We start from the raw sequence: 21,831 nt of genomic DNA, 5'->3' as shown, positions 1-21,831 counted from the left end.
ATATTCTGGGTGTAGGAATCCACATTGCGTTTCCATACATTAGTCTCCTCCTCTACTTAAGTGCAATCCTTCTACTGAACTTGATTCTCAAATCCTCCCTCCCAGCTCATTCCCTTCATACTTATATCTCCATGCCTACACTGTTTGTGGACCTGTCAAGTTCTACCCATGGCTGCATCATCCAAAGTAGGGATTACATTAAGGGATAATGTAAGGCACAAGCCCACCTGACATCCTGTTTTGAAACTTGTGCCTGTGTCCTGTCCTTCCAATCAATGCTGGCCTTTTGGTCCACGCTCTCGTTGTTTTGAGGATGAACTATCACATTCCTCTTACCACCTACATCTTTCACAATGCTCAGTTAATCCCAACTTCAACCTTCATTAGTACAACAATTATCTATGTCTTTCCCTAAGCCCCACTTGGTGTCTGTGCCCTTAAGTGTCTCTGTGGACTCATTCCATCTCAAATGAATGATCTTCTGCAGTCACCTGTGATGCTCCGTACATTGTGATTCAGGATTCCCCATTTGTTTGCCACTTACACAGACTGACAATTCAGTCACCACTTACTGTCTGAAATTGCTGTGTTGCCCCTTGCTCTCTGCCTTGAAAATCCCTAAAAATATTTATTCTCTCTATTTATCGTTCCTTCTGGTGTTGATGCCCCCAAGTTTGTATTCGTTGATTAAAGTACAACAGTTGTGTAGTTGATGTTATGTATAAAGAACATATTTTTAATCAACCTCTTTATACATGTTGTTGTGACACACCTCCAGGGCATGAACCTGGACCATCTGACCCAGACGTAGGAGCACTATCACCGCACCATGACAGCTTTTCAATTGACATTGTACATATGGACTTTCAAAAGATCTTTGACTAAGTATCACGTAGTAGACTTGTTGAAAGCATTAAAGTGAACAGTAGTGAAAATCTAGAAACTGAGCTGAGAGACCGTAAATAGCAAGTAGTGTTTAATGGTTGGTTTTGAGCTTTGGATTTGGAAATAGACAGCGTTGTCCTCAAGGGTCAGCATTGGGCTCATTTCTTGATGTGTGGCAGTGAGCTGGCCTTGGCTATATAGAGGGCATGATTTCAGAGTTGGCAGATGACACCAAAACTTGGAAATTGAGCAAAGATCGAAGAGAGATGTGAATTTGAGGAGAATGTGGACAGACTGGTGAACTAGGAAGATGCATCTCTATTTTGGGGGTATGATGATTGTCCTGTCTGCCTTCCTGTACAGAAGGCAGAACCTAGCTGCATGAGAGATTTGGTGGAGGACTTCCTCTTACTGGTAGCCTTCTCTTCAATTGTATAATAAAGCCAAAATTCTTGCTTTGCAGACTGGATGACCACTTTATGGAACACCTCTTATGCAGAGTTTAACTATTTCAGAGCATGAATGCTCTCGTTCATGCTCTGTTACTTACCTCCATATTCCCAGGTCCTGATCTCTGTGGGTTGCTCATGGCACAGTAGACCCTTTAACAAATACTCACATTTCTCGTTAGCACCCATTTACTTCTCTCCCAGTTTACTATCAGCAATCCTTTTGGCTGTGCCCCTTTTGTTCTCACTCTGGCTGTGCAGGGAACAGTGTTCAGTAATCCTGTTGCTGCTCTCACAGTAAAGACACTGGTACCGTTTCCTCTACCCCTGCCACCATCCAAACCACCCATCAAAAAGCGAACAAATGAAGGCACACTCACAGCCACTTTAAGAAATGTGATTACTGAGATTTTTCCAGATGCGTATCTATTTCGGGGATCCTGTTCAGATGGAGCTTCCTGATAGAAGGGGATTTATGTTGTTTTGCTTTGTTGATTGCCCTGGTTACTGCTTATAATTTATGAACTTCCTTCTTGTTTTTATGATTCAAAAGAAGTTTCTGTGAGTCAGGCCTCCCTTTCTCCTCCACAGCCTGTTTTCCCTCATTCCTTCTAACCTCCCCATCACACAATGTAGTCATATCCTTTGTTTTTTACTGGATTTCTTTCTTAACTGTTTACATGCCTTTCAAAACATATAGCCAACAGTGCAGTGCTGAATCTAGAAGCCATAGAGAGCCTTGATTTCCCCTTTTTACCATGCTGAATTGTATGTGAATTTTATCGACTTGTGTCTGAAAATGAGGTGAAGCTTTATTGCAGCGAAACATAGCACCTTTAGCAGTTGAGGAGTAAGAAAGTCACTTTGTGTGTTTGTACTATATTAGAAACCTTGTGACCTGATACATTAAAGGTAAATCTATCATTATTTTAGATAAAGCTTTGTACATAAGGATGATGGAAGAGCATCTCACTTGTCACTTTGAACTTACAGGCTCCTCGTTACTAATGGTAATGGTGCTATCCTGCTTTCCTCATTTTCCCAGCCTCTGACCAGCACAACTAAGGTTGTCAACTTTGGTTCATTTCTTAAATATATTCATTCATGGGCTGAGAGGCTGGGCCAGCATTTATTGGCTGTTGCAGTTCAGAAGATGGTGGTGAGTTCCATTCTTGAAGTGCTGCAATCCATGGCAGGTGCAGGTACACTCTCATAATCCTGTTAAGATGGGAGTTCCAGGCTTTTCATGGAATCATAGAATCCCTGCGATGTGGAATTTGGCCACTCGGCCCATCGAATCCACACCGACCCTCTGAAAAGCATCCTACCCAGATCCATCCCCCTATCCTATCCCTGTAACCCAGCATTTTCCACTGCCAATCCACCTAACCTACACATCTTTGTTACCGTGGGAGGAAACTGGTGCACCCGGAGGAAACCCCCGCAGACAAGGGGAGAACGTGCAAACTCCACCCACAGTCACCCGAGGATGAAATCGAACCCGAGGCCCTGGCAGTGAGACAGCAGTGCTAACCACTGAGCCACAATGCCGCCCTCTCGTATTCTGATTTAAAGACAATGAAGGAACAGCAGTATGAATATAATTCCTGGAGGATTTATCATGTATTGCCTTGTCCCAAGCAGTTCCATATTCCTACTGTCAGTAAAACTATAAACCATGTATAAAATGTTTATTCAAACCTCCACACATTCCAGCTGTACTTATCTCTCACCTCAATCCTAAACGCTTCCAACCTAAATTTAAACGACAAATGGGGATTTGGGCCTGTTCTGTCCTCAAGTGTGTTTGCACTGTGGTGGACATTTTCTCCCCCGAGTGCTACTGGCAACTTGGTGCTGGTTGGGAGAATGGCAAACTCATATGTGCAGTTCGCCTGTGCACAGGAGAGTTGCTATTGTGGGTTACAACCAAACTGCACTCTCAGCCTTGCTGATCTCTCCACTATTAGGAATTCACCACTCCATTGCAGGTTGTGAGAATGAGGGAAGTGGGAACATCTCCTGGCTGGAAGCTCAGTGAATCATAGAGTCCCTACAGTGCGGAAGCAGGCTGTTCGGCCCATCAAGTCAATACCGAATCTCCAAAAGACCCACACCCATACCCCCCTACCCTATCCCTGTAACCCTGCATTTCCCATGGCTAAACCACCTAGCCTACACACCCCTGGACACCATGCACAATTTAGCATGGCCAGTCCACCTAACCTGTGCATCTTTGGACTGTGGGAGGAAACCAGAGCACCCGGAGGAAACCCATGCAGACACGGGGAGAAGACACAGACAGTCGCCGGAATCGAACCCAGGTTCCTGGCGCTGTGAGGCAGCAGTGCTAATCACTGACTTCTGTGCCGTCCCTAATGGAGCCTAAGAGCAACAAGGACTGGGAAGTGGAGAAACACACACAGAAAGGGTGAAGACAACACACTGGTGGAAGAACAGGAAAGAAACACAAATTAGGAGAGGGGAAACATTAACCTCATTTCTTGCTCTGCAGATGCTGCCTGACCTGCCGACTGTTTCCAGCATTTTCAGTCTTACTACTTGTGTCGAGCCTTCTATATTGTGCACACTTCCTTTTTCTGGTTTTCTGGTCGCATATCCTGTGGCTCAAAACAGGTTTCGGAAGATGTTTTTGTAATTAATTTTTAATAGCTTGGCCCTGTGATTCCATTTAACAGTGGTTGAGAGTATCTTGTAGTGAAGCAGCAACATGAGACTGTTCACTGATTGTTGTCTTCTCTCTGACAGGCCTGCATTGATGAAAACCTAGACATGGTCACTTTCCTGGTGGAGCATGGAGCTAACATTAATCAGCCTGACAATGAAGGTTGGACAGCATTACATGCTGCAGCCTCGTGTGGCTTCATGGAAATCACACAGTGAGTGTGGATGTAGCAAATCAAAGGAACCAATTTGCTGTCACTGATGCAGCATTGGGATAGGGGTTGAGGCGGGGGAAAGGCATTGAGCATACTTTCAGGATAGGTATTGATTTCACCTTCTGTCCCCTGCCTTTCAAACTTGGCTCATGTAGTCCCAAGGTTAAAACATGGTTAACCAGTAACTTCCGAAGTTCTGACGACTCCAAAAGAAGAAATTGCATCGAAAGTGCAATGGGACAAAAGACTTATAATATAAGCTGTAAATGATCTAATATTCCTTCACTCATACTGTTAAAATTAAAAGCCAGAAGCACTATATGTGAATGTTTGGGAGAAATTAATTGACTTGAAGTAGAGAATTTATTTTCCATAATTGTCCAGAGCCAGATACTCCGTAAAAACAATTTGGACCGTTCCAGTATCTTGAAATTTACAGTGAATGTTGATTGCAATTTTTAATTTAACTAAAGGAATGGAAATTGGTATTAAAAACTACTGTCTCCTATTAAGGAATTATTTTGTCTGTATTTCAAAACACTTCCTCCAGGCATATTGGATGATCTACTTTGAATGTAAAATGGCTAATAACTACCACCTGTCACCTCTTAGGGCTGCTCTGAGTCTCAGACTCATGTTTTTGTGCAGCTCCTGTAAATTAAAACTATTGATCATGGATTCCAGCTCCAAGCAGGAATACCTAGTGAATAATTTATAAAAGCAGCAGAGCAGAAGTTAGATCAGTGTGGCCAAGACCACATTGACTTGGCACAAATTTGAGCACACCAAGGAAGTTTGCAATGTTTCGCTGACTTGTTACCCTCGAAACAACAGTATTGAGAATTACTCCGCCTGTCTTCCCACCGCAGGAACACTAAAATGTGAAGAGGCTATTGTAAACCATCTACAGTCCCCTAAATGTACCACAGTACCCATTGCTATTAAATCTCTCATGCCATTTGGTCACTATCTGCCAAATACCTCCCTCATCAATTCGCTCCACTCTCCACCACCATTTATGCCGATAGTCATCTCCCACTATGTAAAATAGCTACATTAAAATTAGCTATTCATCTTCCCTTCTCCTTGAGCAACTTGTAGATCTTGTGGTTTTACCAGATGTTATTAGGAATCAGTTTATACATACACCTCTTGGAATCTTAAATGACTAAATAAAATCTGAGTCCCCATACCAATGTGCTTTGATGGAACGGTTAGCAAAGCATGAGGAATCTTGTGCTTCACAAAAAGAGGCATTGAATATAAAAGCAGCAAAATAATGTTAAATCGTATCATGTAATATAAAATAGTGCGTTCAGTTTTGGCCATCACACCTCAGGAAGGATGCAGGTGTCATTGAGAGTGTGGAGAGGTGTGCTTTGAAGGATGAGGATGTTAGCTACAATGTTAGTTGAAGAAACTGGTCTCTTTCTGAACTGTAATAAATCTATGACAACAGTTCACTAGTGTTAGAGTTATAGTTTCCTTTGCTGTATTTCTTAGTGTAGGTGACTAATTTCCAATGCCAGGATCTCTCACTGAACAAGTATTTGGAATATTGCAATATTTAGAATATAGTAGGATACAGATGGTCAGACCAAATTAATTCTAACGACATGAGACTTGCTGTCCACAGCACTGGCATAATTTTGCCTATCTGCAAACAGCCTCCTCCACTGCTTTTAAAAAAAAAAGCAGTGTAAACTCGACTCACAATGAGTTTCAGTCATGTGCCATTCCATTCACAAATCCATTCTTGGTTTTAAAACTGTCGTTTTCCCATTTCAGTTCACAATCAAAAATATATAGACATGAAAAGGTAGTATCTAAACTGATGTGTAAACAGTAACTAGAAGTTCAAATTTATTTTCTGAGGGTTAATGAGATCATAAGGATTGGGCTGGTTTTCCACCATAACTCCCATATTCATAACTTTATTGTTCCTTAGTTTGTATCCCTATATTGTTTAATCCATAATGTACGAAGGGGAGAAAATGCTTCTAAAATTAAATCTTACTTAAGCTTGCTAGTTTTAAACTTGTGTAGTCTCATTCAATACTTACGTTACTCTGCTCTTATCTTTGTTATCTACAGCTTTCAGCACTGCTTTGAGCTGGCATTGCTTGATAAGGCAGCGTAAAGTGGGAATATCAGAAATGGACTCCCACACTACCATGCGATTACATGGGGTGGTCTTTGGTTGTGCATCTAATCTCTGTGATGCTGCTGCATGCGGCGTCTTCCCTGTTGCTTAATAGAATAGATGTTCGTCAAAGGGAAGAAGGACTGTTTCAGACCTGATTCCTTGAATGCAGTCCCCTGTAGCATTGTACTGCATTCATCACGAGAACAGAGTCAAACTGGAACAGGGAAACCTCAAGCAGCAGCATGTTTGGTGCTCTTTCTGCTGGTGTTCAACAGAAGCAGACAGCTTATCAATACATTTTGAAAGAAAGTTCGGATAGGCTCAGTTTTGTGATTTTTTTTTTTCCCTTGTGTATGCTGTATGTTTTGTATCACCATTGATGTGAATAGCAAGGTCCATGAGTGTTGGAATCTCAGTCAAGTATAAGAACTGTACCCAGTAAAGAGGGAACTGATAGTGTCACAACCCTTTTAAATATTCACCAACCAGCTGGACCCCAGTAAAGAGATGGGTGTGCTTTAGGGACCCTCTAACTGAACTGTCAGAACTGGCATTAAGTGATATAAATTTCTTGCCAACCACATCTTTTGATGAGTGAAAGACCTGACTAAAACATTTCAACTTTCCATTAGTTGAGAATCATGTAACAACAGCTTAAGCAAGAGTTCAGAATGGTAGATCAGTGATCAGTTAGTGATGTAACTGAACTTGGCCAAAATTCAGTTCAAACAAACACTGTAAAGTGTCCAGGTCCCCAGTAAAAGTATCTGCTTTTTCTTTGTTTAGGTACTTAATTAAACAGCGGGCGAATGTTGCAGCTGTGAACAGTGAAGGGGAACTGCCAGTTGACATTGCTCAGGGTGAAGCTATGGAGAAACTGCTGAAAGAAGTCATTAAGAAGCAAGGTAAGGGCTCTGACTAACCAGTTAATTCTGTAATGAAAGATATCTGCCTCACAATTAAAGAATGTAAGAATGTCTGTGTAAACTTGGAACCGCACATTCCCAACTGGACAGCAAAAGGTTCTTTCAGTTGCTTAAGTTCTTCAGAACAATTGGACTGAAGACTACAGTAGTGTTATAGTGAGAATGTCAAACAATTGAGATCATTCAGAAATAACGGGTTGATTGTGTGCATGAAGTAGGAAAACTGACCTTGCCAGGAGGTTGATTTCAAACAGGGAAAATTAATAGCCATCTTTCTTTCCCATTGACCTGGTGCCATTACTTTATTTATTTATTAAATTTTTCTCCTCTTCCCTCTTAACAGCATTGATCCTTGCTGGCATGTGGTTACATGATGGCAAGTGTCCTTCAGTAACCTGACCAAGTGGCGACTCTCCATGTATAAGCCTCGAGTGAGTGTTTATGGGACTTCAATTGTGAGAGGACATCACTGAGTTTTATTCAGTTCTCGTCCAACTTGCAGTTAACTAGGCTTTCCCTTCTCAAAGCAAGGTTACTGAGCGCTTGGTAGCATCCCCGTGACTAACGTAGCCGATATTAGGTATCTCAGGATTGAAAGCAGAACCTTCTTTGGTCTATATGATTCGGCTAATCATTGTGTCTACCAACTGAGGTTTTGAGTGAGCAGTCAGCTGGTATTAATCAAGATCATCACTGCTTTCGAATTCTTCAGTTTTAAGACTACAGCTTTACTTCTTTGATAGCCCTCACCTGACCACATCGACAATTCACACAATGTCTTCCGTAAGTCCTGTTCTGGGTAAGTTAACCCACAGTTTCTCTGTGGTGGTGCTTCTGATTCAGGGGCAACCACATACAAAGGGAATGAAAGAAAGTTATGCTTGCATTTCCTTAAATCTTCAGTCTGTCTGTACTCTTTTGGAGTGCTTTGTATACAGTGAGCAAATGTGAAATACCATCAGATATTTTGGTGGGTGCCATAGTGACTTGAGAATATCTAACTATTTTAATTTCTGATGATTCTAAATTTTATTTGAACCGTAAGTGTGTCAGCTCTGCAATGGCCTTCAATGTGTGAATGTCTCCTGTATCACTGCTCCTTTGCGATTAATGCCCACTATTAAAACTTAGCTCCCTTGCTTAATATTATAAATTCAGATCTCTAACTTGACATGTTCTTGCCAGTTCTTATTTCCTGAGGATTTTGTGGAATCCCTGATTGTCCCTCTTAATTATTTTTCATTAACAATCCTTCCAGCAGTTCTGAAGGGCTATACCATTTTGCTCAGTAGGAAGTATGTTTGGAGACTTAAGTATGGATCATCACTTTTACCAAGCAGGTCACCACTATTTTTCCAACTCAACAGTCAGAATCACAGAATTGATAAAATGCAGAACGAGGCCATTCAGCCCATTGTGTCTGCACTGGTTCTCCAAGTGAAGACTTGTTGCCGTTCTCCTGCTTTCTCTCTGTAACACTGCACATGTTCCCTTCTCAGATAACAGTCTGATTACATTTTGAGTGTTTCAATTGAACGTGCCTCTCACTTTCGGGCTCAAACTGTTGACACAACATTTGCTTGGAGTAAATTATCAATTTCAGATGTTCCACAAGCTGTGCTGCAAGTCAGTTGTAAACTAATCTAATGTTGAGAAGTAAGGATAAGCGTCAGCTATCCACCTAAATGTATTTGACCAACAGATAAATCTTGTTCATGGAACTAAGTGGTCTGTTGTGGACACTCAGTTTCTGATATCTCGAAAGCAAGTGCATGTGGTCCACCCATTTCACGGATTGCAAGGATAGAAGAGTAGACTTGTACCCTTTGAGAGCTGTTCATCTTCCAGTGATAATACAAATTTTGCAGCCCAGAATGGTTGCAGACAGCATGCCAGTTACACTGCTCTGACCAGATGTCCATGCTGCCTTCAAGGAAAGATCACACTCCCTTCATGTTGCAGTTGAAAGTTCCTTTCACTTAAGTTAAAGCAAACTACTGTGGATGCTAGAAATCTGAAACAAACACAGCAAATTCTGGAGAAATTCAGCAGCTTTGGCAGCATTTGTGGAGAGAGAAAAGAACTCTATTTCCACAGATGCTGCCAGACCGGCTGAGTTTCTCCAGCACTTTTTGTATTTATTTTGCTTTAACTTGCTGGTAGATTGAGAACAAGCACGTTTACCTAAGTATCCAGATATGAATTCTTTCCTCTTTCAACATGGAGTTCATGATGAAATATGTGCCATTTGTCAGTTCTTTGTCAGGTACATGAAGAGTTCATAATGACTGGATAACAAGATGCAAGGGCACTCTTCTTTCATGTTGGCAATATGTCCAGTTCTAATTCTTGACCGTGATCTAAGTGGTCATTCATTAAACTCAATGTGGGAAATATTTCAGTTGCTGTTGATTCCTTTGTGTTCTCATGTGGTGGTTGTTTTTTGTATATGTGAAACGGCATTATTGCTTAATACTTGTGATGGAGAATCTGCTGCTAGCCAGTGACTTCCACAACAATGTAGAACCAAGGTGTAGCACTTGCTGTTGTGCAGGCCTCCTCTCAGGATTGGTACATGGATGAATTGCACAACTCTCTCTGTTCCTAAGCAGAGTTTCAAATATCACTGTTGCTTTTAAGGATCTACACAGTAAGTTTATTCTTTCTGATAGAGCTACTTTGAACTTGCTACTTAAGAATCATTGAAATCAAAGACATTATTGGTGTAGGTGTGTACTTCCCATTGAGCCCCACAGTAAATGTACAATTTATGTCTGAGTATTCTGTTTACCAATCTTATTGCAAAGCTACCCATTGCATCATTGAGCACGAAGCAGTGAGAGGTGATCTCTCTGCGTCCAATTCAGAAAGCCAGATGGTGAAGGATATAGTACTGGAATCTAATTTTTACTCCAGATTTTATTTACAGAAATACTTGTATGGATATTTTCTAATCAACGTGTTCAGTGATGTGATAACGAACCTCTGGAGCAATCTGGGATTTGAACCTGGGCCTCTTAGCTCACACTGCCACTGCGCCACACAATCCCTCAACAGAGATGTGTACCTAAATAAATCCCCACTTGAAACCCATCAGCTGAATACAACTTGCATCCAAATGATATGTAGTTGACACCCTGGCTGGATGGATTACAATCTTGATTATTCTGGCCTTCATCTCAATTTCCACCAAGTAGGTTTCATGTCCTTTATGGTGTATGATCGTGAATGAGGCAAGGGCCTGATGAAATTTATCTTGACAGGAAGAAATCCCTGTTTCCACAACACATCAGTCTCTCCTCCCATTGAAAAAAAACACTGGAATTTATTGGAATCACCGTTCATTGTGGATGCAGAATGCAACGGAATGTTGCAAACTTAACCAGATTATTGGCATAATACGTTCAGAAGAACTAATTGATACTCAATAATATCAAGTTTCCCAATGAAAGCGTATTTTTGCCTATTTCAATCTCTTTTGTTTCAAGATCCCAGTTTTTCCGAGAGTCCTGAGCTAGAACGTATATTTTTTGGCTGGATATTGAACACTTCTGGTTAAATATAGGCATTGAGTGCACCAAACATAGCCACTGTCTCCTGGTCTGCATCAGTGTTGTTTAGTCAGCTGATCTACTGATATGTTTCTTAAGTTTGCTAACGGTTACTGATGAGTTCATCTTCAAAATTATTTGAAGGAAAACTAGGAGACCGTATCAAAAAGCTTTTTTAGGTAATGTTTACATTCTGTGTTGAAGAATTACACAGAGGCGCTGTATGAACCATCAGTTCGCACATTCCATAGGGAGAATATGGAGAATAGGATGTTCTCATCACAAACCTTTTGTGTTCTATAATCTTTAGAATCACATTAAGTTGAAACAAAACTGCAGTTCCTATGTTCACAAGTTTGTTTTTCAAGAAAAGAATTTTGAACTTCTGAAAGAGAGAGTTTTGTCCTCTAGGTCGCATTCACAGTTAGAAAATGTAACCCTTTTTTGTTTCTGACACCAGGGAAAGAAAGATTAATAGTTAGGAGATATAAAAATTCTGGCACCTGAGACACAGACCAAGAGTGCATGAAAGAGCATTGGGCAAGTAATGACTTTCATTACCTGATGTTGAGTTCTTTCATTGCACTGAAAGGTTGCTGAGTCGGAGAGCCGTTGCTGGGCTTGTCTGTGGGACTGCGACAAGGGAGTGGAAGTTGAGGGTGAACCGGAATAATGGAATGGCGAGGATTTACGGTTGAGCAGTAGTTCAAAAAGAGAGATCCACAGAATCCCTACAGTGTGGAATCAGGCCATTCGGCCCAATGAGTCCACATCCACCCTCTGAAGAGCATCCCGCCCAGACCCATCCCCCTACCCTATCCTGTAAGCCTGCATTTCCCATGGATAATGCACTTAACCTACATATCCCTGAACACTATGGGTAATTTAGCATGGCCAATCCACCTAGCCTGCACATTGCAGACACAGAGAGAGCGTGCAAACTCTACACAGATAGTCGCCCGAGACTGGAATTGAACCTGGGTCCCTGGTGCTGTGAGGCAGCAGTGCTAACCACTGAGCCACTGTGCTGCCCCATGGATGTAGCAAGTGAAGTGAGCAGTGGTCATGATTGAACTGAGAAAGTGGTGGTCAAAAGGGGGATGGTGTAATAAGACAATAAGACCACAATAAAAAGGAATGGGAGTAGGCCATTCAGCTGCCTCGAGACTGCTCTACCATCCAGTGGTATCCTCACTGTACTTTCCTGTCCTTTCCCTGTAACTCTTGATTCCCCGACTGATCCAAAATCTATCTATCTCAGCCTTAAATAGACACAAGGAATCTGTCCCCACAGATCTCTATGGCAAGGAGTTCCAAAGACTTCCAACCCTCTGAGAGAAGGAATTCCTGTTCATTTCAGTCTTAAATTGGCACCCCTTTATTCTGAGACAATGCACTCTGGTCCTACATGTCTCATGAGGGGAAACATCCTCTCAGCATTTACTCCACAAGCCCTTTAAGAATCCTATAAGTTTCAGTGACATCACCACACGTTCTTCAAAATTTCAAAAGTACTGGAGATGTGGTCCCACCAACAACTTGTACAGTTGCACTAAGACTTCCCTACTTCTATATTCCAGCCCCCTTGAAATAAAGGCAAAAAAAATTCCATTAGCCTTCCTGATTACCTGCTGCACCTGTGTGCTAGTTTTCTGTGTTCTGTGCACAACTACCCCCAAGTCTCTTTGTGTTGCAACTTTCTGCAGTTTTTCTCCATTTAAATAATATTCTTTCATTCTCTCTTCCAAAATGAACAACTTCACATTTTCCCATGTCATACTCCGTTTGCCAACTTTTTGCCCACATACTTAACCTCTCAGCGTCTCTCTGTAAACTGTTTGTATCCCTCTCACAACCTGCCTTTTCATCTAATTAAAAAACGAAAGAACTGCGGATGCTGTAAATCAGGAAACAAAACAAAGTTGCTGGAAAAGCCCAGCAGGTCTGGCAGCGTCTGTGAAGGAAACAAACCCGAGTTAACGTTTCGGGTCCGGTGACCCTTCCTCAGGTGACCCGAAACGTTAACTCAGGTTTTTTTCCTTCACAGATGCTGCTAGATCTGCTGAGCTTTTCCAGCAACTTCTGTTTTGTTGCCTTTTCACCTATTTTAGTATAAACTGCAAATTTAGCTAGAGTACATTAACTTCCTTCCTCCAAGTCATTAATCTATATTTTAAGCAGTTACGGTCCCAGTACTGATCCCTGTGGAACCCCACTTGTTACAGGTTGCCAACCCTTACCCCTCCCCTCTGTTTCCTGCCCATGAGCCAATTCTCTGACCATGCCAATAAACTGCCTCCAACACTTTGTTGAATGCTTTCTTGATGTTCAAATACAACACATCAACACCTTCCCCTCTATCCAGTCTGGTCGAGAATTCCTCACAAATATCTAAATTAATCAGACCCTATTTCCCTTTCATGAAGCCATGCTGACTCTGCTTGATTAGATTATGACTTTCCAAATGTTGTGCACACTACCCTAGCAAGTTGTAAAAGTGTCCCCAGACCTGCACTCACTTTCAAGCTGCTTCAATTCAGTAGATAAATACGTTTTGTGAATCCTTTTCAGGACTAGAATTTCAGTCATAATGCTGTACTTGTATTTATTTCATGGTTACCATAATCGTTAGATAATGGGCTGTCTAAAACTATAAATATTGTAGTGTGACCCAACTGCTCTCTAGAGAAAGTCAACATTACTTGGTGTTTTAGATTTGATTCACTCCTATATAAAACCCAGAATATTATTAGTTTTGTTATATCACTGTCACCATCTCAAGTCTTGCAATGGAGGAAAAAATAAATAGGCTTCTTGCCTCAATAGCAGCTGATTCAGTTCAGATGCTAATGTAGATGTGTGTATGTGTATATGCAGGGCCAGGGTGGGCATGAGAGATTTCAGTAACATAAGAAACGCGGGAGGTAGACAGGGAAGGAGCCATTATGAGCTGACTGAATGCTGTGTTACCGAAGAAAATCTGCACCAGAAAATGTTGCCTGGAGTCATCGATGGCTCCTTCTCCTTCTCCTCCTGCTATTCCAATCCCATCCATCACCTCTGAGTCAAAGAACAGACAAAAAGAAAGCAAAAACACAGAGAGAGAAGTAGTTCAGGACTGAGAAACAAAATAAAAAGTCAGAAAGAGAGAAGCAAATGAGACCGAAACAGAAGAGGTGAAATAATGCAAGGACCAGCAAAGCAAAAAATAATGGAAACAGATGAGAAAAAGAGACAAAATTTAACTTGTCAAATGCGGTGCCACTAGACATCTTTAATGGCTGCTGGAGTTAACATTGCAGGATGGAAAGGAACCTTTGCAGTTCATAGCCCTAACAGGCACATTCCATCCTCACCCTCACCCACAAAGAAAGACAGACCGACCGACTTAGCTTTTGTATATAGTGCCTTTCACAACCTCAGTGTATCTCTGAGTCCAATAGCCGATAAAGTCCGAATAAATTGTAGTCACCATTTTCATTGAGGGAAATGTACAGGAAGTTTCCATAAAAATCAGTGAGATAATGACCAGTAAGGTTCCTTTTATTCTTGGCTGCATGATAGAAAGTATTGGGGAGTCTTGAAGAAGAACAGATAAATGTTCCTCCTCTTTCCGCCCCAAGAGGACGAAAGGGTCTTTGATTTAATGTCTCCTCCAGAATACAGTACCTCAGACAGCGCAACACTCCCTTAATACTACACTGGATTGTCAGCCTACATCTTGTGCTCTAATTTCTGCAGTAATTCCATGACTTTCCTGTTGGAAACGAGGTAATCTCATTGAGATACAGCTGACACTGTGGGCAGAACTTCAGCTGTGACACATCATTCCCAATAGTGGAGAAAGAATGGATGCCACTTCCACTCTCCTCTTGTCCTTTGCCATTTAGTTATAATCAAAATTTCAAATGCCTTTAATTTGCTGTATGCAAGATCGTGTGGCTTATCTGACCCTACTTTCTATTACATTGTGAAGGGCATAGTCGGAGAATACTCTCAGCAGGGTCAATTGAAGTGTTGTAGGTGAACTCAAAACCTCATAAGGCCTCTGCCAACCACCACTCTGAGAGGGACCACACGTGGAAATTATTTTGGGACGTTAGAAAAGAATTCTGTTCCTGACTGCTGTGAATGAGTGGCAATTTAAATGGCAACAACAACTGGGAAGAATGGAAGGATGCACTGCAACAAACAGGACAAAAGTTGTAAAACTGGCAGCACATACCACAAAACTGGCGGCTGTATGGAATAAAATCCATTTGCGGGTAGACTGATGCGATGCCAGGTTTTCTGTTGACAGTGACAGGTGTTTTGTGTTTCTTGACTTCAGGCATTGATGTGGAGGTCGCCAGGAAGGAGGAAGAACAGCGAATGGTCCAGGATGCCAGACAATGGCTAAATCGAGGGAAAATAGAGGATATTCGACATCCCAAAACTGGAGCCAGTGCCCTTCATGTTGCTGCAGCCAAAGGTTACTTGGAGGTTATAAAGTGAGTGCACAGAAGTCATTGAATTCCCTGTTAGTGAACAGGTTTTCCCCTGACACCCTGTTTATCCTGTTTTATAAACATATTTCTTTTTAAATGATCTTTAATATTTGACGTTCTGTTGACCTTTTTGTAAAATGGCTTTTCTGTTTCCGGCCATTGGGACCAAATTTTACTTGATGCAGTATCAAGAACAGGGTCAGGCTATGCTGTGATGTGATGTGATTCCTCAGGCTGTACGTGGCTCAAAGTATGGGACAAAATAATAGTTTGAGGAAACTTCTAGCTAAATATATCTAAGTGACGACAGTACATTGTACGGGTGCAGGTTTGCATTTGAGACTGTAAAACAGGTCGGTTGCGAAGTGCACACTCAAGTGTTAAATGTAGTATATCCAGAATAACCTAGGTGAGTGCGGTGAAAGAGTGCCAAAGTAAGGAGATAATCTGAGACATTTAGATTCTATTGCAGTAACCCCTCAGTCAGAGGCATTTTCCTGGCGATCTCTGGGGATAGATTGTCCTTTGCAGTCCTACTTGAAACCAGAAAGTGAAACAGAATGGGTGGATGACCTCCAGCTGTAACCTTGAGTTGGGTTTTTCTTGGCGCCTATGATAATTTGTGTCTCTTGGGAGCTGGCCTGTGGAATCTAGGTTGCAATCTAGCCCACACTGACAGCATTGCAGTCTGCCCACTCGGTGCTAGAAGGATCCTGAGAATTTCACTCATTTTCTAGTTGATGCAAAGCATGAAACTGCTAGTGCTAATTGGCATTCCCCACAGTCAGTCTGGCTCACAACATAATCTGGTTAACATACATTTACTGTGTAAAGGGGATTTACTGTCTGTATTGTCTGTGATGGGCCTGGCTGGGGAATACTTTGTTATGGCATTGAACATAAAATGTGGAAAAGTGCTGATAGCAAGTACAAATTTACCAAAATGTTTCAAAAAATAAGTTCATTAAATCTTATAATTCTTTACTGTTCACTCCCTCCTACCGTTATTGGCAGGACTGTTATGTTTCTGCTCAGAAAGTTCACTGGACAGGATAATGTTGCCATAGTCCCAGAGGACCATAGGGCTGCTTTCTCATTAGAGAGCGAGAGACAGACACCACCACTGGTGGTGGTGTAATCTCAGTAACCACGCCTGAGGCAAGGAGTGATGTCGAGAAGGTGGGACCTTCATTACCTCTGCTGGTGTGGAAATCAAACCGGTAATATTGGTGTCAGTCTGTGTTGCAAAACCAGCTGTACTGTCAACTGAGCTAACTGACTCCCAAAATATGAAGGATACATATCTGAAGAAAGCGGTGGGCTCTGCAATGAAGGTGCTTTCTCCTGTGCTAGCCTTTCCTGGACCAAGTCTTTGTGTATCACGTTTCTTTTGTTGCAGGTTGTTGATCCAGGCTGGCTTTGATGTGAACAGCCTGGACAATGATGGTTGGACTCCGTTGCATGCAGCGTCACACTGGGGAAAAGAGGAGGTGTGCAAACTGCTAGTGGAGAATCTGTGCAACATGCAGGCCATTAATAAAGTGGTGAGTCTGACATTATTTAATGGTGGATTTGGTGTTCCCACACTGCTGCTGATTTTTTCGGTGAAAGTGGGTACCAGATATTGAGACTGAAGTCATTGTCTCGGGCGCCTCTCCAAGGCCCTGATGTGGTATCATACTTTGCAAATTAGGAAGATCCCAGATTTCATCTCCATCTACCTTTGAAGAACAACTAAACTGCCTTTTGGATAAAGGGAAAATCAACCTGGGTTCCCATTCTTGCTTCTCAACCAATCACTCCTGGACACGTCAGGATTAGGCACACTGCATGTTAATCCCGTTCCCTCATGCTGTCGGGCTCAAATATTCTCCATTAACATTCTGAATTTCTGACTGTATCTCCGTTTGCACCAGTTCAACTCTTTATACTTCCAGACTTGTGACCATTTTTATCTTATTGATTGTAACGGTGTTAATGTTAATTGAGTTCCCTCACTGAATCACTGTAAAGTTGTATGAGCAAATGAGTCATGCACTATAATTTCATATCATTGCACTTCATTAAACAAAGTGACTCCAGATTGCACTTTTATCATTGCACCAAAGCTTGCTGAATGGAGCATTTAATAACATGTGGTGATGAATTCTGATACAATCTTCTTTTTGCCCTGATGGCTGCTGAAAGTTTGAGCAGACTACAACACAGTGAGATGACGGGGCATTTGGGACCTTAGTGAATAATGGAACCAACGGTGTGACCTTAACCAGTAGACTTAAGAGCTTAAAAAAAACAGCAGGGAGGTGAATTGAAATTCAGGAAGAGAAATAGAGAAGAAAGGTTAACTTTAACAAAGGAAAAAGGAGATGCAACAGTCATCTGTGCCAGCTCAGCCTTCTTTAGGCTACAGCACTGACACAACTGTCTGATGTGCAGTACTGGATGAGCAGAAACTTGCTCCAGTTCCCACACCAAGCTCCATTCCAAGCCACTGAGTCCATTCCTCTCCTTGGAAACCGCCTGTGACCGTATATTCTCTGTTTCCAAACTTAGTATTGTTTTCGACCCAGAGCTTCCAATGTTGATTCTGCATCATCAATAAGACTGCCTAATTCGCCTCCATAGCATTTTGCAAGTGTACCTACGTTTAACTCATCAGCTGAAACCTTCATCCATGCCTTTTTCACCTCTACACCTGACTATTTCAATGTAGGTATGGCTGCATGCCCTGCATCTGAGCCCATTCCCCCCCACCTCCACACACACTCTCAGATGTGTCTCCAACCTCACCCACTTTTAATCTGTGAAAACCTGAGGGCATTCAAAACTCTTCTGCCCATGACTGAACTTGCCCAACTTCCCATTTGTCCATTGCACTGAACTGCATTTACTCCCATTTAAGAAACAGCTCAATTTTAAAAAGCTCTCTCTTCTCTTTAAATTCCTCCACAACCTCCTCTGTCTCTGTTGTCTCCAACAACCCTACAATCATCATTATTGTTCATGCAGGGGATGTGGGCATTGCTGCCATGGCCAGCATTTATCGCCCATCTCTAGTGCCTGTTGAGAAGGTGGTGGTGAGCTGCAGTCTATTTGGTGTAGGTCGACCCACTATGCTAGTAAGGAGGGAATTCTGGGATTTTAATCCCAGCGACACTGAACGAACGGCAATTATATTTCCAAGTCAGGATCGCGAACGGTTGGATGGGAACTTGCAGGTGATAGTATTTCCATGTATCAGCTGCCCTTGTCTTTCTGGATGGAAGTGATTGTGGGTATCTGCACTCTTTAATTTTAGCCTTACATGCATTACCAACTTTAATCGCTCCATGCCAGGCCTTCAATTGCCAAGACTTTTGTGACACTATCTAAAAAGTATTGTTTTGGCCAAGATTTTGATCCTGCTCTCCTATATCTCCTTATCTAGCAAATTTTGTGTTATGTTGTTCTTGTGAAAGGCATTGTGCCTTTTACTCTGTTAAAATGTTTCATCAACACCCGTGGTTGTTGTTTATCTCATTGTGCTCTCTCAGCCAAGAGCAACAATGAGATTCATCAGTGAGTTGCCACATTGCTGTTTGTATCCTGCAAACTGCCTCCCAGTTGCTAACTTGCCAAAAGTCATAGTGGACCAATATAGTGCATTGTGTTAAAATGTTACGAGAAGCTTTTGCTCTATTATTTGTTCTCTATTCATTTGTGGGATGTGGGCGTCGCTGGCTGGCCAGCATTTCTTGCCCATCCCTAGTTGCCCTTGAGAAGGTGGTGGTGAGCTGCTTTCTTGAACCGCTGCAGTCCTTCTGCTGTGGTTTGACTCTCAATGCTATTAGGGAGGGAATACCATGATTTTGACCCAGTGACAGTGAAGGAGCGGTGATATGTTTCCATGTCAGGATGGTGAGTGACTTGGAGGGGAACTTAGAGGTGGTGGCGTTCCCAAATGTCTGCTACCCTTGTCCTTCTAGATGGAAGTGGTCGTGGGTTTGGAAGGTGCTGTCTGAGGATCTTTGGTGAATTTGTGCAGCGCATCTTGTAGATAGTACACACTGCTGCTACTGAGCATCGGTGGTGGAGGGAGCGGATGCTTGTGGATGTTGTGCCAATCAAGTGGGCTGCTTTGTCCTGGATGGTGTCAAGCTTCTTGTGTGTTGTTGGAGTGGCACTCATTCAGGCGAGTGGGGAGTATTCCATCACACTCCTGACTTCTGCCTTGTAGTTGGTGGACAGACTTTGAGGAGTCAGGAGGTGAATTACTCGCCAAGTATTCCTAGCTTCTGGCCTGCTGTTGTAGCCACTCTGTTAATGTGGTGAGTCCAGTTGAATTTCTGGTCAATGGTAACCCCCAGGATGTTGATAGTGGGGGATTCAGAGATGGTAACACCATTGAATGTCAAGAGGTGGTCTAGATTGTCTGTCTCTTATTGGTGATGGTCATAGTCTGGCATTTGTGTGGCATGAATGTTACTATGTTTGACTGTGTTGGTCTGTATTGTCGTACATGCAACGTGCTTTCTAAGTTGTCGCATTGCTGAATGTTGCATACTATTACTGTTGCTCTTGATGAGCGTGACATTTTGTATTCTGCTATTATTACACTATATTTATATTTCAGGATTTCATCTATATTGAATAGTATTGACTATTGCAATGTATTCCTCTTTATTGGATTTCATTTCTCAAAGCTTCTTCGCTCTCTTTTGCAATACTTTTGAAATTTTATCTACTTCAGTGTAAGCAGTTTGTTCAGTTGAGTTTAAATAGACTATGCTGCTCTAAGCTGTACTGAATTTTGTACCTTTCACTGCATGCTATATTGTGCTGTGCTGTTCCACAACAACGATGCTGCTTCATATCGTACCACTTTCCTCTGTTTTCTACTGTGTAGCTTTCTTTGATTTTATTTCTGTAAATTGATAGTCTGTAGTACATTATATTTGTGTACTGTACCATATTGTTGTGCTTTCCTTTGCATTACTCTAAATTAGAAAATAAAAATTAAGGTATCGTGGAAAACTGATTATTGATTTTTTCTGTTCAACTTGCATTTTGGATTTCTGCTTCACAATTTGGAAAATTATGCAAAATGTGAGATGTTCTATTGGTTTTAGTTGCTTGAGCAACTTCACTTTTATATTTCTTTATGGATGGATAAACTGTGGGGCATTGACAAAGCTGAATCCAGTCTCCCTATGGCCATCTGTAAACAACAAAGCCTGGTTATTACCCTGGATGACTCTACTCTTGGACTAATATAGAGTAAATACAATGATTTTACATGGGCACAGAGCATATTCAGACAGTAATCATTAATAGTTTCACAATGGAACCTGTTCACAGTTTAATGCTGATGAAAGTGCTCTGTATCAGGAGGCTAGACTCTGATAAAACAATTATGAAAGCTTTAGTCAATAACTGGAAAGCTGGGGCTAAACCTGAAGCTGGCTGCAGGGCTACAGATGTTGTCTGATCTCTGTTTCCTGAGAACTGAGCCTGACTATATTTCTAGAACTGCCTGGGAGACTGACATACTTCAATTCGAGAAAGATATTTTCCTGTAGATAAAATGGAGCGAAAGCGTCTTAAGAAGAAATTGAATCGTAAAGATGCAATTTTTAAAGTGCAGTTGAAATACTTGTTGAGTGGGTACTTGACCTTTCGCATGCTGAGTGGGTCAAGTAATGAAGGGCTTGGGGTTCAAATTAAGGTGGTAATAATTTCACAGTGACAAGCATTGTGCTGATTTGGTTGCATTGTATAGACCGGGGAGGGGGGGGCTTACATATTTGTTTATCTGTCTCTAAAGTTAAATAGACAGTAGCAATTGTTTACTATCAGGAGATTGACAGATTTTTCCTGAATCACAGGGTCAAACAGCATTTGATGTAGCAGATGAAAACCTCTTGGAAATGCTGGAGGAGCTACAGAAGAAACAAGCTATTGTAAGTATCTGACAGAGTGATGTACTGACGGCCGTTTCAGGCCATCCTGCTCACATACAGTAGGGACGAGTCTTAGGGTAAATTTCTTGACAAGGCTAAAAAGGCAGCTGACATCCCCTTAACTGTTGATTTAGTTTGGCAGGGAACCAAGGGGGTGGGATCTTCTTGTTCGCTATTTGATGAACTGCTTCCAACCACTGCCATATGTCCATAATTAGTAGACAAAAACCATTGCTAGAACCACAAATAGTATCGTAGGAAATCTCCTTTCAAGGAATATCTTCACCTCAAAACAACTTTGGGAAAGTCCACATGACCTCAGCATAATTCTGAAACCTGCTAGAAATTCCTTTAAAATTGTATATCTGTACAGTAGCCAAAATTAAGCAGATTATTGAATATAAAGTTTCTCATTTAGTTCGGGCTGGCTAAAGGGATTTTAGAATGTCTGTTAGGCTGGACTCTTTTTTTAATTGTTCATTTCTATTTAGAGGTCCTCTTCAATCTTGTTCTGTTCCTCATTTATACTCATTCTCCTGATTGTGGCA

At 41.7% G+C, this 21,831-nt stretch overlaps 1 protein-coding gene across 4 annotated transcripts in view; it reads left to right on the top strand.

Annotated features, from left to right (window-relative positions):
* Positions 1-21,831, top strand: part of LOC109922981 (protein phosphatase 1 regulatory subunit 12A-like) — a 163,851-nt gene that overhangs the window by 65,767 nt on the left and 76,253 nt on the right. For all 4 annotated transcript variants that reach the window (XM_048607020.1, XM_048607023.1, XM_048607022.1 and 1 more), the window contains exons 2-6: positions 4,104-4,234; positions 7,167-7,285; positions 15,188-15,347; positions 16,744-16,888; positions 21,209-21,283. In XM_048607020.1, the coding sequence (XP_048462977.1) occupies positions 4,104-4,234; positions 7,167-7,285; positions 15,188-15,347; positions 16,744-16,888; positions 21,209-21,283 (630 nt within the window). The remainder of the gene's footprint in view (positions 1-4,103; positions 4,235-7,166; positions 7,286-15,187; positions 15,348-16,743; positions 16,889-21,208; positions 21,284-21,831) is intronic.

Source organism: Rhincodon typus, chromosome 17 (genome assembly GCF_021869965.1).
Source record: "Rhincodon typus isolate 14 chromosome 17, sRhiTyp1.1, whole genome shotgun sequence".
Taxonomy (NCBI): Eukaryota; Metazoa; Chordata; class Chondrichthyes; order Orectolobiformes; family Rhincodontidae; genus Rhincodon; species Rhincodon typus.
This window is presented reverse-complemented; position numbering and strand designations above follow the sequence as displayed.